Source organism: Phycodurus eques, chromosome 12, assembly GCF_024500275.1.
Source record: "Phycodurus eques isolate BA_2022a chromosome 12, UOR_Pequ_1.1, whole genome shotgun sequence".
Lineage (NCBI taxonomy): Eukaryota > Metazoa > Chordata > Actinopteri > Syngnathiformes > Syngnathidae > Phycodurus > Phycodurus eques.
In genome coordinates this window covers 21,131,170-21,146,190 of record NC_084536.1, presented here as the reverse complement: position 1 = coordinate 21,146,190, position 15,021 = coordinate 21,131,170, and the positions used below count along the sequence as shown (strand labels likewise).

Sequence of the window (15,021 nt, the reverse complement as noted above, 5' to 3'; positions counted from 1 at the left end):
TGTCTTGGAGGTGGAAAGAGTATCAGATCGAGTAATGAGGCTGAAACTTGAAATTGAGGGTGTTATGTATAATTTGATTAGTGGCTATGCTCCACATGTAGGATGTGACCTAGAGGTGAAAGAGAAATTCTGGAAGGAGCTAGACGAAGTAGTTCTGAGCATCCCAGACAGAGAAAGAGTCGTAATTGGTGCAGATTGTAATGGACATGTTGGTGAAGGTAATAGGGGTGATGAAGAAGTGATGGGTAATTACGACATCCACGAAAGAAACTTGGAGGGACAGATGGTGGTAGACTTTGCAAAAAGGATTCAAATGGCTGTAGTGAACACTTTTTTCCAGAAGAGACATAAACATAGGGTGACCTACAAGAGCGGAGGTAGAAGCACGCAGGTAGATTACATCTTGTGCAGACAATGTAATCTGAAGGAGGCTACCAACTGTAAGGTAGTGTTAGATGAGAGTGTGGCTAGACAGCATAGGATGGTGGTAAGATGACTCTGGTGGTGGGGAGGAAGATGAGGAAGACAAAGGCAGAGAAGAGAACCATGTGGTGGAAGCTGAGACAGGACGAGTGTTGTGCAGCTTTTCGGGAAGAGGTGAGACAGGCTCTCGGTGGACGGGAGGAGCTTCCAGTAGACTGGACCACTGCAGCCAAGGTGATCAGAGAGGCAGGCAGGAGAGTACTTGGTGTATCTTCTGGCAGGAAAGGAGAGAAGGAGACTTGGTGGTGGAACCACACAGTACAGGAAATCATACAAGGAAAAAGGTTAGCTAAGAAGAAGTGGGACACTGAGAGGACCGAGGAGAGGCGAAAGGAAGAGATGCGACACAGGGCAAAGAGATGCGACACAGGGCAAAGGTAGAGGTGGCAAAGGCCAAACAAGAGGCATATGATGACATGTATGGCAGGTTGGACACGAAAGAAGGAGAAAAGGATCTATACAGGCTGGCCAGACAGAGGGATAGAGATGGGAAGGATGTGCAGCAGGTTAGGGTGATTAAGGATAGAGATGGAAATATGTTGACTGGTGCCAGTAGTGTGCTAGATAGATGGAAAGAATACTTCGAGGAGTTGATGAATGAGGAAAATGAGAGAGAAGGGAGAGTAGGAGAGGTAAGTGTGGTGGACCAGGAAGTAGCAATGATTAGTAAGGGGGAAGTTAGAAAGGCATTAAAGATGATGAAAAATGGAAAGGCAGTTCGTCCTGATGACATTCATGTGGAGGTATGGAAGCATCTAGGAGAGGTGGCTCTGGAGTTTTTGACCAGCTTGCTCAATAGAATTCTAGCGCGTGAGAAGATGCCTGTGGAACGGAGGAAAAGGGTGCTGGTGCCCATTTTTCAGAAGGGTGATGTGCAGAGGTGTGGAAACGATAGAGGAATAAAGTTGATGAGCAACACAATGAAGTTATGGGAAAGAGAAGTGGAGGCTAGACTCAGGACAGAAGTGAGTATTTGCGAGCAACAGTATGGTTTCATGCCTAGAAAGAGTACCACAGATGCATTATTTGCCTTGAGGATGTTGAGGGAAAAGTACAGAAAAGGTCAGAAGGAGCTACATTGTGTCTTTTTAGATCTAGAGAAAGCCTATGACAGAGTACCCAGAGAGGAACTGTGGTACTGCATGCGGAAGTCTGGAGTGGCAGAGAAGTATGTTAGAATAATACAGGACATGTACGAGGGCAGCAGAACAGTGGTGAGGTGTGCTGTAGGTGTGACAGATGAATTTAAGGTGGAGGTGGGACTGCATCAGGGATCAGCCCTGAGCCCCTTCCTGTTTGCAGTGGTTAGGAATAGCCTGACAGATGAGGTTAGACTGGAATCCCCATGGACCGTGCTGACATTGTGGTCTGCAGTGAAAGCAGGGAGCAGGTGGAGGAACAGTTAGAAAGATGGAGGACTGGAAAGCAGAGGAATAAAGATTAGCCGAAGTAAAACAGAATATATGTGCATGAATGAGAGGGGTAGTGGGGAAGAGTGAGGCTACGGGGAGAAGAGAGAGCAAGGATGGAGGACTTTAAATACTTTGGGTCAACCGTCCAGAGCAATTGTGAGTGTGGTCAGGAAGTGAAGAAACGGGTCCAAGCAGGTTGGAACGGGTGGAGGAAGGTGTCAGGCGTGTTATGTGACAGATGAGTCTCTGCTAGGATGAAGGGGGAAGTTTATAAAACAGTGGTGAGGCCAGCCATGATGTACAGATTAGAGACAGTGGCACTGAAGAGACAACAGGAAGCAGAGTTGGAGGTGGCGGAAATGAAGATGTTGAGGTTTGCTCTCGGAGTGACCAGGTTGGATAAAATTAGAAATGAGCTCATCAGAGGGACAGCTAAGGTACGATGTTTTGGAGACAAAGTTAGAGAGAGCAGACTTCGATGGTTTGGACACGTCCAGAGGAGAAATAGTGAGTATATTGGTAGCAAGATGATGAGGATGGAGCTGCCAGGCAAGAGAGCTAGAGGAAGACCAAAGACAAGGTTGATGGATGTCGTGAGGGAAGACATGAGGGCAGTTGGTGTTCGAGAGGAGGTTGCAGGAGATAGGGTTACATGGATAAGTATGACACGCTGTGGCGACCCCTAAAGGGACAAGCCGAAAGGAAAAGAAGAGGATGTCAGCGTACCTGAATACTCTGCCTATTCATTCTGTTAATTAATCGTAACCCACCTAAAGTGGGCTGTCAAATTCCCTTCAGCTGAACTTGCGCCCAAGGCGGATGAGTAAAGCCAAACCAACCCTTGGGGGCGCTCATGTTTCAGTTTTTGTTACTGAATGTATTCTAAATTTGTCTGCTCTACCAAGTATGAAGAAATGCGACAGCGATTTTTCTAGCTCACTTGTTTTGTAGCCTTTGTTTACCAACATGAGATCGCTTTAGTTCACTGACCTTGATCATGAGTCGGCGCTGACAAGAGAAGCTAAACAGTGTGTGACTGTTCAAATCTATCCCGGCAGACGAAGGTACATGGAACGCACATATTCAGGCTTCAGCTCATGTGGGTAAAAATTTTCCAATACAATTAGCATTTTTTTTACCACCTTTGGAGTGGTACGGAGAACCACGTGGCTAGCACGTCTGCAGGTGCTCATCGAAAGGTTTGGGGTTGATATCTCTGCCCAGACCATTCTGCATGGAGTTTGCATGCTCTCACCATGCTTGTGTGCATTTTATTTGTATACTCCTGCATTCTCCCACATTACTGTAGAAAGACTCGTGAATTGGCCATTGGTCTGAATATGAGTTTGAGTGGTTGTGTGTCTATATGTATATCCCCTGGATAATGGTTGGAAATGCACCATGCATGTGAACCGATCAAGTCAAGTGATAAGCAAACAGTCCTGAGCAGGTCTTAGTCTGAAGTCAGTATGTTGTGAGCTGTTATCTTCCCTGGAAATAGCATTGTTATTGCATTGTCTCCTACTCCATTTTAAAAACTAAAGGCTTAACTTTCGGCCATTCTGCCGTCCCGCTCTGACCAGCTCCGTGAAGAAAACGGCAAGCTCCAATCTTCTGAGAACATCGCGGGGTGGAGTCCGTGTTGACATGGCAACGTCTGAATGATGAAGTGAAATAGGGTCTAAATTGCTTCTTCGTTGGCCACGCAGCTGTAAGCAAAGGAAGGCTGCCCCTCTGGGACACAGCAGGATCTCCCCTGAACTAGTAGCACGGTGATGGAGACGCAGATGTGAAGTGTGTGTGTTTACCTGTTTGATGTGGGTCTTTTGCTCCACAAATGTCTTTCAGGGGTTCTTTATGGTTTAATCAAAGTACAATATTGTGAAAATGTAAGCAACCTGACTGAGATTCTTCGAGTGGAGCAAGAGTGTCTTCCCCAGTGATTACTATGTGTGGTTGGATTGCTGGCTCCTGTCTGGCACGCCCCATGTTTTTGTGCCACATGGCTAAGCCCAACACGCATATTAACAACCCAAACTTTGCTCCACTACAGCTCTTTCTCCTCCATTTCAAGTAAAAAAATTTCCCATGCTAAATATCTGCATTGTTTACTGATTTCTGTGACATCACAAGGACAATCAGTTTGTCCTTTCGGAAAGTCCATTAAAAGACCGTGTAAATGAAACCTTGCAAAACAGACACAGACATAATTTATAGGGATCTTCCATTAGCGATTAATGGGTGAGATCCCTTTCCTGTGCTTCATGGTGTCAGATGTAGGTGCTGAATCCATATTGTTAGGACTCATAAAATGAAGGCAATTAAGTGAAACTTAAAAGGTTTCATAGCCATTATTCTGGGCAGTGGCTTTAAATTGGGTCATAGGGCTTAACATGTGAGGCACCTTCAGGCCTCACATGCTTCAGGCTTGGCATTTTGTTTCTCTCCAGCTGACCACATCCAGCGGCAGTGTCTCGCATCAACATGGCCCAGCTCTGAGAATTATTGGTGGGGTGGAATTACAGCTTGGTCCTCTTCTCACATAGTTCAATTGTCTTGGCATAGGAATGGACGGATTTATCGGCTACCTGAGAGAGCATTCTCTCGTTCCCCCTGCACTCTCAGCAACCTGCTTAGAGTCAAACTTGAATTATAGATGAGCTTTTGGCAAGCGCGACACTCTCACACCACTCTGGTTACCCTCCAGGAGATAAATGCACGCAGATACAATATCTGCGTTCGCAAAAAACATCATCTCTTCAGATCAGCAAATGAACAACTTTGTTTTTCAGATCTCACCAGAAGCATTTATTAGGACTTGGACCTTTCCTTGAACCCATTTCTCAAGACAAACTGCCAAATAAATGCTGCACTGTGTGGAATAACAGCCTGTATTTTGTTAGCTTTAGTCAGCTCAATTGGTATCCCTCATACGCAAATTTCTTGCATAATACACACAAATCTTAACTCTTCAGTCACGTCACTTCTTCAGACACTCAGCGCATTGTTCTGAAGCAGATGGAAACAGCGGATCCAATGATATTGTTGGGCCATTAATCAAAGACAATTTGGAATTGAAAAAAGCTGTTTTGCCATTTTATTCTTCGTACATTAAATTTATTTTTTATTTTTTTCAAAATCAAGGCACTTGTATCCTTATGTTTTTACATCTATAATGAAAGAAATGGAAGCACTTTCTATAGAATGTCGATGATTTAGCTCAGCTGCTTGAACAATTGAGTCGTAGGTATGACTCGTAGATGGTTAAATGTTGATGTTGAAAGATGTTGGCTTTATAAATAATATTTTGTCTTTCCTTGTATGTCTGTAACTTTCTTGTACTTTTTTGCTGCTGCCTGTCTTGGCCAGGTCTCTCTTAAAATAGGTTTTTAATTGCAATGAAACCGACATTGTTGACTAAAAGTTAATAATGTTTTTTTTTTTTTTTTTTTTTTTTTTTTTATAAATGACATCTGTATAGAGTGAGTCGTCTTTGGAATGTTGTGCGATCTCCTTGCCCTTCCTATTGCAACACCAGCAGGGTGAGCGCCATATGGAGTCTGTTCTTAAGGACGATTGAGTACACCCAAGCTCGCAGGGTGGCTGCCGCGGCTAACAATGCGCGGCTGTGCCTGCTCAGACGTTGGTCCGTGCGTGCCAGATGTTTGGCTCTGAGCTTCCCTAACACACAGCAACAGTTTTAATCCCCGCTCCACTGATATAACACTCCGCCGGCAGTGTCGCAAAGCCCCAACAGTTTGCGTGTGCAATCGGGTTAGTCCAACTGTTTTCCCGAACCTTCCCAGAAATGAGGCTATTCTATCCAGTGTGATTTATTCATCTGGTATGCACTGGTTGAAATCCTGCTTAAGGTTTTTTTGTAATTTGACCACTTCCGCCATGCAATGCTTGCACTCTTTCGTCAAAAATAAGTCATTAATGTAAGCTCATCCCATGCCAGATCTATGAGATTTGTCTTTGCGGAAGTAGTGAGAGCGCAGTGCGATAGTACTCATCTTGTGTTGCTTTCTAAGCAGTGAAATTAGCTTTGATCATTAACATGTCTCGATTTTTCTCGTGTTTGTTTTTTTTTCTTTTTAACAGGTGATTCAAATACTGGTGAGCCAATGTGTTAGGACCACTCCTCACCAAGTGTACATAGCCCATGTTCACGCATGACATCATGGGAAGTTCCCCCGAGGTGCTCTCATGGACTTCCTGCCCCAGTATGCTGGTGGGCAAGCTGAAGGAGGAGCTCAAACACAGTGTAGTTGGGGACTCCATGAAGAAATCAAATGCACCAAACTCTCAAACGCAGCCTCCATCGGCCCCTCCTTCGTTTTTATCCCCTCAGATAATCGCGGACCTGGCCCCACCCACGCACCTGCCCGTGCCCCTGCAGCTGCTGCGGCCGCCTAGCCAGGATGAGGAGACAGCGCTGGGGGGTTTGAGTCCCCAAAACACGGCCTTGAGCGTAGACTCCACGCGGAGTAGCGGCGGCCACTTTGACAACAGTGTCCTGCAGCTACAGGAGCACGACCACGAGGAACCAGTCTCGCCGGCCTCCTGCGAGCACGGGGGCTGCAGGAGCGGAATGGAGGAGCAAACCGGAGACGGGGAATGTCATGTGGACCACAATGGAGAGGGGAGGCAAGGTCACCGGCATCACCACGACGACATCAAGCTGCACTTCCACAGAGCAGGGCCCGGGTCGGGTGGCTTCCTGGAGGGGCTCTTCGGCTGTCTCCGACCGGTTTGGAACATTATAGGAAAGACGTACTCCACAGAATACAAGCTACAACAACAAGGTGAGTTTATGGCTTCCTCGCATGAAGCTGTGCTGTTTGTCAACTCGAATTGAGGTCAGGAAGAAGGTAGACTTACCACGCCGCTGGCTACAGGGTGCGAATGCGGTCAGACAGAACTCGCAGTTCTGAGGACCCGGGTTCAATCCCCGGCCCCGCCTGTGTGGAGTTTGCATGTTCTCCCCGTGCCTGCGTGGGTTTTCTCCGGGCACTCCGGTTTCCTCCCACATCCCAAAAACATGCTTTAATTGGAGACTCTAGGAGTACTAGTTATCTTGAGAAGAATTGTTTAAAAAAAAAAAAACAGTATTATATCATGTTATTCTCTTTTGTATAGGTTAAATATTATTACTGTATACTTCGTCATCACATTACTGGAGAGGCGTACGTTATTTCTTTCTTATTACGTTTCGGCACACTACCGCACTGTGTTTGTCCTGCATGGATCTACTATGATGCCCTGCGATTGGCTGCCGACCAGTCCAGGGTGTAGTCGGCTTTTCACGCAATACTTTATGGTGGTATCATAATAAAGGTCATGACAGTACAACCTTCCACAGACACCACCTGTTATTTTTTTTCCCTGAGGGGAACAAATGAAGCAATTATTAGGGATGTAGCGTTTATTTATTAACTTGCCCCGACGGTTGTCCTCATTACAGTCACAAGCCAGACAATTCGAGCACTGTGAAACCTTTTGATATTTGTTTTCCTTTTTTTCTTTGTACAAAACGCAACACTGTACTACACCCAAGTTTCCATTTCCCTGTTTCCAGACATGTGGGAGGTTCCGTTTGAGGAAATCTCAGAGTTGCAGTGGCTGGGTAGCGGAGCTCAGGGAGCCGTCTTCCTGGGCAAATTCCGCTCCGAGGAGGTGGCCATCAAGAAGGTGCGGGAGCAGAAGGAGACGGACATTAAGCACCTGCGAAAACTCAAGCATCCCAACATCATCAGCTTCAAGTAGGTCTCCAAGCACTTTGTTTGCGCCATGTTGCGCGTGCTGCTGCTGCTCTGCTCATCATTTTCCTGTGTTCCTCCTAGGGGGGTGTGCACTCAGGCGCCTTGTTACTGCATCATCATGGAGTACTGTGCTCAAGGCCAGCTCTACGAGGTGTTGAGGGCAGGACGGAAAGTGACCCCGAGGCTGCTGGTGGACTGGGCCTCAGGCATCGCCAGTGGCATGAACTACCTCCACCTCCACAAGATCATCCACAGGGATCTCAAATCTCCCAAGTCAGTTTTCTGCCAGTGCTTGTATTGTCTACATTGTCTTCAAGGCTTCATTTAGGTACTAGGGATCGAGCGACTTCAGATTTATTTTAGTAGTGGGTGATGAGTCAAGTCAGTGTCGATTAATCGATGACATCATGTCGTCTATATTTTTCTCAGTTGTCAACTCGTGTACGCGTTCGCCTCCAAACACAAGCTCGCTCACGCACTTTCCCCGCCCTCGGTTGCACCAGCTCCACCCCCTTTCTTGTTCATCCAATCACATTCATTCATTCTATCTATTCAGGGATACTGTTTGTTCAGATTTCCAAAAAGTTGGAAACAATGGAAATAGAAATAATCTATTTCAGGTTCAAGTAACTTACAAGGGTAAAGAATAGGTTAATTATTAGACACTTCTGATGTGTCTCACACATCTCAGTTTTGAACATTCTTTGTCAGAATGTGTAGAAATAAGTTAACCCCTGTAAAACATTAAAACAGGAAAATGCAAAGTGGTGACACGCATCTTGGTACTCCCCCCGTTTCTTGTCTGGTTCTTCCTCTTTTCCTGACGTTCTTGTTCTCTCCCTTAATGAGGCTTGGCGTTCTTGTGAAACAAGCAACAAAAGGCCAAAGAGTTCTCTTTATCCATCCATCCATTGTCAACACCGCTTATCCTGGTTAGGGTCGCGGGGCGCTGGAGCCTATCCCAGCTGACTTCGGGCGAAAGGCGGACTACACCCTGAACTGGTCGCCAGTCAGTCGCAGGGCACATATAGACACGGACGACCATTCGCACTCCCATTCACACCGTCACTGAGTGGGAACTGATCCCACGCTGCCCGCGCCAAAGTCAGGCGTGTGCACCACTACACCATCAGTGACTGAGTTCTCTTTACTCTGTGAAGATTCTAGATTGTAAAACCTCTGAGGTTATTTCTTCTTCTACATATTCATATTACCTATGAACAGGACTACATTTTATAATCACCATAAAATTACCCCGTGTTTCTTCACAGTGCTGTGAAATGACTTTCGCAGCAACAATTCAGCCTTTCAGTTCTTACTAGTTTGACATTAGCCCTCCTGATTTTAATAATCAAGTGGCCTTTATGCGAGTGAAGTCGTTTACCCTGAACATCCTGTGCACAACATCCGCGTCCCCCCCATTTTTTTTAATTCAATATTGAACACTGTATTAGTCAGCAGAACGATTTCATGCTGAGTCTTCTGGAAAAGTCATTTGATTATTTGGATGACTCACAAACAGAGTTTTTGAACAACAATGTGCTCTTAGTGGTGTTTTCATGCTCCTTAATAGAAGACTGCCTTCCTACCGCTTAAATATAATTATTATTGTCTTTCTTGTAAAGTCCCTTTGTTTACGACGGGTTACAAATGCTGCGCGGTGTAAAAAATACGAGGTCACACGACACATGAAGGCACACTCAGTGACATCTTATTTGTGGTTTTTCATTTGATTGTTTTACATTCATGGTCTAGAAGTGTTTTTCATACAAATAATTAATTGGCAATTAATTATTACTATGGCGGCGGCACGGTGGCCGACTGGTTAGAGCGTCAGCCTCGCAGTTCTGAGGACCCGGGTTCAATCCCCGGCCCCGCCTGTGTGGAGTTTGCATGTTCTCCCCGTGCCTGCGTGGGTTTTCTCCGGGCACTCCGGTTTTCTCCCACATCCCAAAAACATGAATGAATTGGAGACTCTAAATTGCCCGTAGGCGTGACTGTGAGTCCGAATGGTTGTTTGTTCCTATGTGCCCTGCGATTGGCTGGCAACCAGTTCAGGGTGTACCCCGCCTCCTGCCCGATGACAGCTGGGATTGGCTCCAGCACGCCCGCGACCCAAGTGAGGAGAAGCGTCTCAGAAAATGAATGAATGAATGAATATTACTATGGCTATAGCGTGTTCTGACTTGCGTACAAATTTGGGTTACATCTTCACCATAGCAACAGTTTTCTGGTAAACTGTGTTGACCCCCTGTATTATTCAATACTCGGTGTTGCAAAACAATTCTACATTAATTTAAAATATAAATATGTGAGTCACTGTCCTCGGCAAACAAAATTAAATAGGTTTCATGCTGAAACATAAAAGATGTATCCAAATTCCTCCAACATATTTAGACTGATATAGATTTTATCATCAATTTCACCAAGCTTCACAAATGTTCAATATTTGCATTGCCTGTGACATCATACACGTTTTACTTTTTGCCTTTTTCTTTTGTTGTGCCAAGTGAAAATCCTTTTTCCAGTTGCTGTATTTTTATTGAATTTCCTTGAAAATGCAGACTTGCACTCACTGTGTTCAAACACACAAAAATGCTTTTTCACTGCTAGTGAATGTCATTCTTTACCCTGAAAAAAAAAAAGCTTGTTTGAATTTAAACTCAAGGTTAATATGAAACTTAGTTTTTACACATCTTTGAGAGGGTATTAACTATGTTATTAGACAAAATAATTTTCAGGGATTTTTTATTTGTTTTGGAACACCCTGCATGCATAGTTAAACTTCCCTTCTATATTTGTTTTTTTAAATAGCGTTTTGGTCACTCACAACGACTCTGTGAAGATATCTGACTTTGGAACGTCCAAAGAGCTCAGTGACAAAAGTACAAAGATGTCATTCGCTGGTACGGTGGCCTGGATGGCGCCAGAAGTGATTCGAAATGAGCCAGTGTCTGAAAAAGTGGACATTTGGTGAGTTGTGAAGGACGAAAAAGCCATCATTTTGAGTTACTTGGATGTTCCTGGTTGTGAGGATCCCATTCTGTGTTGCAGGTCATTTGGAGTTGTCTTATGGGAACTGCTGACTGGAGAAATTCCCTACAAAGATGTTGACTCTTCCGCTATTATCTGGGGCGTTGGCAGCAACAGTCTTCACCTCCCTGTGCCCTCCACCTGCCCGGATGGCTTCAAAATCCTGATGAAACAAACATGGTGTGTGGGTGCTTGTTTATTAATAGTATGGCTGTTTGGTGCAAAAACACACGTAATAACTGGCATTCTTATTCATTATAAGGCAAGGCAAGCCCAGAAACAGACCGTCATTCCGTCAGATCCTCCTACACCTCGACATTGCCGCGGCTGATGTTCTGGGAGCTCCTCAGGAGACCTACTTCAAGTCTCAGGTCTGCACTGGATCTGAAACACTTACAGCTTTAAAGAAGCACACAATATACAAGCCAGGGGGTGGGTTGTGACTTTGTTTATTCATTCATGGTTCAGGCTGAATGGAGGGAGGAAGTGAAGAAACATTTCGAGAAGATCAAAAGTGAAGGCACGTGCATTCACAGGTTGGACGAAGAGCTGATCAGACGCAGGCGGGACGAACTCAGGTGTGACCACGTTCAAGAAAAGATGCCCCGGATTTGTATATGAACACACTTTCCCTTCTGAAATAATGGAAATAGGAAAAATCGGTTCCAAAATTACTGTTAGAGTAATTGTGGTAACGTCTGTGTTGGCTAATCTGCACCATTTAGGGGGAAAAAAAACAAAAAAAACAAGAGGGACCATTTTAATTTAAATTCCTAAATGTCAAATGTGTTTTTAATTGTCTGCCGCTGGTGATAGTAGCATTTCTTTTCGTGGAATACTTACATAATTGGGTTTGACATGCCAGTGCAGATCGGGGATTTGTTTGAGCTTTTTTTTTTGCAGTTTTTTTAATTTAAGTTATTTATTTTAGTTTTTTTCAACCCACTCAGGCATGCGTTGGACATCCGGGAACACTACGAAAGGAAGCTGGAGAGAGCCAACAACCTCTACATGGAGCTCAGTGCCATCATGCTGCAGCTGGAGGTCCGAGAAAAAGACCTAATGAAGTAAGTGAATAAGCGCCGTATCTCAGTAGGAGGCATCCTAATCTACTGCTATCATTCTTCTTTACTCATTAGCACAGCTTTCACCTCTTTAATCGTAGTTTCATCCTCTCACTGACTACTTACATTGACTCCACTCTTTAGCGAAAAATTTAGCCAAATTTCTCCATAAAAGTGATAATGATCAATTTTAATTGACATTGTCAGAGGGACAAATTTACAATGTTTAGTTTTTTTTTTTAATTTGCATTGCATCAAACTGTGAGGGCTTTCTAATATTTTGGTGATCTACAGTAACTATATGAGGATCAAATGACAATAACTTGTGTTTACATAAATAATTTAGCGGGGTTAGTGTTCTTGAACCAGAACAAACCAGCATTACACTTACCGTATATGTCAATCTGGGTTCAGACCTTTGTTTACATTATGGGCTGAGCTTCCCAGGCCTGTGTTTATTTTTCTCCATGACATCCAGTGGTGGAAATATACAGTCCTCTAATCCTCACAGGAGAGAGCAAGCTGTGGAGAAGAAGTACCCCGGGACCTACAAGCGCCACCTCGTAAGACCCATTGTCCGGTCCAATGCTGTAGAAAAGCTAATAAAGAAGAAAGGGAGCATTTCTCACAAACCTGGGATGCCCACCGCCAAAAGGTTAGACTCTCACCTTAATCAGCGAAAATAAACATATCAACATGTCATTATACTTTTATATGAAGCTGTAAAAAACAAAAAAAATTAAAAATAAATAAATAAAACGTAAAGATCAAACACAACCTGTTCCAGGATACTGGTCGACCTCCAATTTCCTCGGATTTAAAAAATTATGAAAATAACCACTTTTGAGTCAACAGAAACTGTCACCATCATAAAAGCTTTATTAAGTGTCTGGGCATTGTTTTATGTATTATTGAACAGGGTTAACTATCTAGCAAGTGTAAATAAAAGTCATTAACCATTATGCAATCAAGCAAAAACAATGTTTTCTTAATTTACATTTTAATTATGCAAGGCCGAAGTGTAGTTTGTTGTAGCGTAAAGTCTCTTCACAGTCAAACAAAACAGAGTTGACTAAAAGGTGTACAGTAAGTTCTATTGGTCTTGGACTTATTGTCCATTATTGTATTAAGCAGCCAGGACAGAAACGTATGCAGCACTTTTGTTGTTACATTAACTTTTTATCACACTTTTCCCCTTCGCCTTATCGAAAACATTTATAACGGCACATTGTTTCTGTGTGTGCCTCCTCCAGGCCAGACTTGCTACGTTCTGACGGTATCTCCAGCGTGGACCCCCTGCCGTCCCCGTCACCACTGTCCGCCAGCCCAAAGGTGTCCACCCCTCCTGGCAAAGCCCGCTACCGAAGCAAGCCCCGCCATCGCCGCGCCAACAGTAAAGGAAGCCATAGCGAGTTCCTCGGGGTGCTGAAATCAACGGCAGGAGTGCCGGAAGACGCCCAGTCGCTACAGGAGCAACCTCCCCGCCACCATCTTCACCACCTCCCCCTGCCAACCTGCGGAACCACACTCCCGTTGAAGGGCCGCGAAGAGGCCGTTGTAAACTGTGCCAATAACCTGCGTTATTTTGGCCCCGCCGCCGCCCTCCGTAGCCCTCAGACTGATCACCTGCAGAGGCGGGTTTCGGGTTCCAGCCCCGACCTCATCTCCACGGCGATGGATGCAGACACACGTCAGCGGACCTCATCCACCAGCTCCAATCCCCTCCCCGGTGCCGGTCCTGGCTGTCCCTGCTGCCAGACTCACCCTCTCCCTGGATGCGTTCAATGTCAGGATACCACTCCTGCATCCAGCCAGCCAGAGTTGCCCAGCTTTTCACTGCTCAGTACTCAAGAGGGAAGCCGGTCGACTTTGAAGGCTCCCAACAAAGATCCCGCTTCTAATGAGGAGGTCTCGAAGAAGCCCCAGCCTCAGGAACAGGAGGCCTTTCAAAACAAACACACCCTTCCTAATGCACTTCCCCGTACACTCAGACCTCTGAGGAAGGTAAGCAGCCATTTGTCATCTGACAAAGAATTGTGTCTATGTGATGTAAAGTAAGGACGAGTACAATGACACTGTGATTGCTTCTCTTCCAGGGTGGAGATGAGTCGTCTGAAGAGGAAGAAGGAGAGGTGGATAGTGAAGTGGAGTTTCCAAGGAGACAGAGGTAATCATTTCGGTGAACGGTTACAGGTACCGAGGGGACTCGGTTTACAATGGACTTCCGTTCCTACGTTGGCAAAGTAACACAAATGTGTACTTTAGTTGGAGCACGCCGTAGTCTATGACTAACACAGTAGTACCTACCCCTCCCCCCCTCCTTCCCATATCGTAGCTAAGAACAATCCATCACTAACACATCCTTACTTTTGTATTATTGTAGTTAAAAAAGAAGAAGCACTTATTTTAGATTCGTGTAAAACCTTAGTTGCTTAACTTGATTCTGATTTAGGACATGCAGTACAGTATAGAGAGTGGCACAGCATTTAGCCGGTTCTCACAAGAATGAAGTTGGCCTTTATATAATGATACACTGTTATTAGCGTAAAATAAACCAAGCACCAGCCTGTATAGTAGTACCTCAGAGGTTAACTGTTATCGGTTCCCTGTCGCTAGTTAACCAGTCCAAACTTTTCCTGTCATAAAACCTTTGGTACAGACAATGTTTAAATGAACTGTTTCAAACATGTATAAATGTATTTAGAAACAAGTCTCTGAATTTACTTTACAGCGTATTTAAATACACGACAATAGTCACAGAAAATCAAATCAAAGTGCTTTGTCCACAAAAGGTTTTGTCAATGGAAATGGGAACGGAAACCAACCAACCAACCAACCAACCAAAATAAAACTCGTAACAGTGCTAAACATTGCTCATCAGAACATTGCTTTAAATTAAATTCCATACCGTCGTCCTCATCATCTTTTTGTGTTCCCTCGCAGACCTCATCGCTGTATGAGCAGCTTCCAGTCGTACTCCACGTTCAGCTCGGAGAACTTGTCCGTGTCCGACGGCGAGGAGGGAAACACGAGCGACCACTCCCACAGCGGGCCCCTGGAGAGGCTGAGCGCCAGCCAGGAGGAGCACCTGGACGAGCTCCTGTCGCACACGCCGGACATCCCAATCGACATCATCACCCAGTCCGACGGCTTGTCTGACAAGGAGTGTGCCGTCCGCAGGGTCAAGACCCAGATCTCCTTGGGAAAACTGTGCTCCGATGAACACAGCTACGAGGTCAGTAGTTCTAAATAAAAGAGATGCTC

General features: G+C 45.0%; 1 protein-coding gene across 4 annotated transcripts in view; it reads left to right on the top strand.

Annotated features, from left to right (window-relative positions):
* si:ch211-45c16.2 (mitogen-activated protein kinase kinase kinase 13) overlaps nucleotides 1-15,021 on the top strand; it is a 29,997-nt gene that overhangs the window by 14,321 nt on the left and 655 nt on the right. For 3 of the 4 annotated variants that reach the window (XM_061691644.1, XM_061691642.1, XM_061691643.1), the window contains 12 exons: nucleotides 6,000-6,703; nucleotides 7,477-7,660; nucleotides 7,742-7,933; nucleotides 10,475-10,633; nucleotides 10,715-10,873; nucleotides 10,956-11,064; nucleotides 11,162-11,271; nucleotides 11,644-11,760; nucleotides 12,269-12,412; nucleotides 13,011-13,761; nucleotides 13,854-13,924; nucleotides 14,701-14,992. In XM_061691644.1, the coding sequence (XP_061547628.1) occupies nucleotides 6,061-6,703; nucleotides 7,477-7,660; nucleotides 7,742-7,933; nucleotides 10,475-10,633; nucleotides 10,715-10,873; nucleotides 10,956-11,064; nucleotides 11,162-11,271; nucleotides 11,644-11,760; nucleotides 12,269-12,412; nucleotides 13,011-13,761; nucleotides 13,854-13,924; nucleotides 14,701-14,992 (2,931 nt within the window). In that variant the 5' untranslated portion in view covers nucleotides 6,000-6,060. Of the gene's footprint in view, nucleotides 1-5,999; nucleotides 6,704-7,476; nucleotides 7,661-7,741; nucleotides 7,934-10,474; nucleotides 10,634-10,714; nucleotides 10,874-10,955; nucleotides 11,065-11,161; nucleotides 11,272-11,643; nucleotides 11,761-12,268; nucleotides 12,413-13,010; nucleotides 13,762-13,853; nucleotides 13,925-14,700; nucleotides 14,993-15,021 lie in introns of those variants that run through there. The other variant, XM_061691645.1, reaches the window with a different exon arrangement.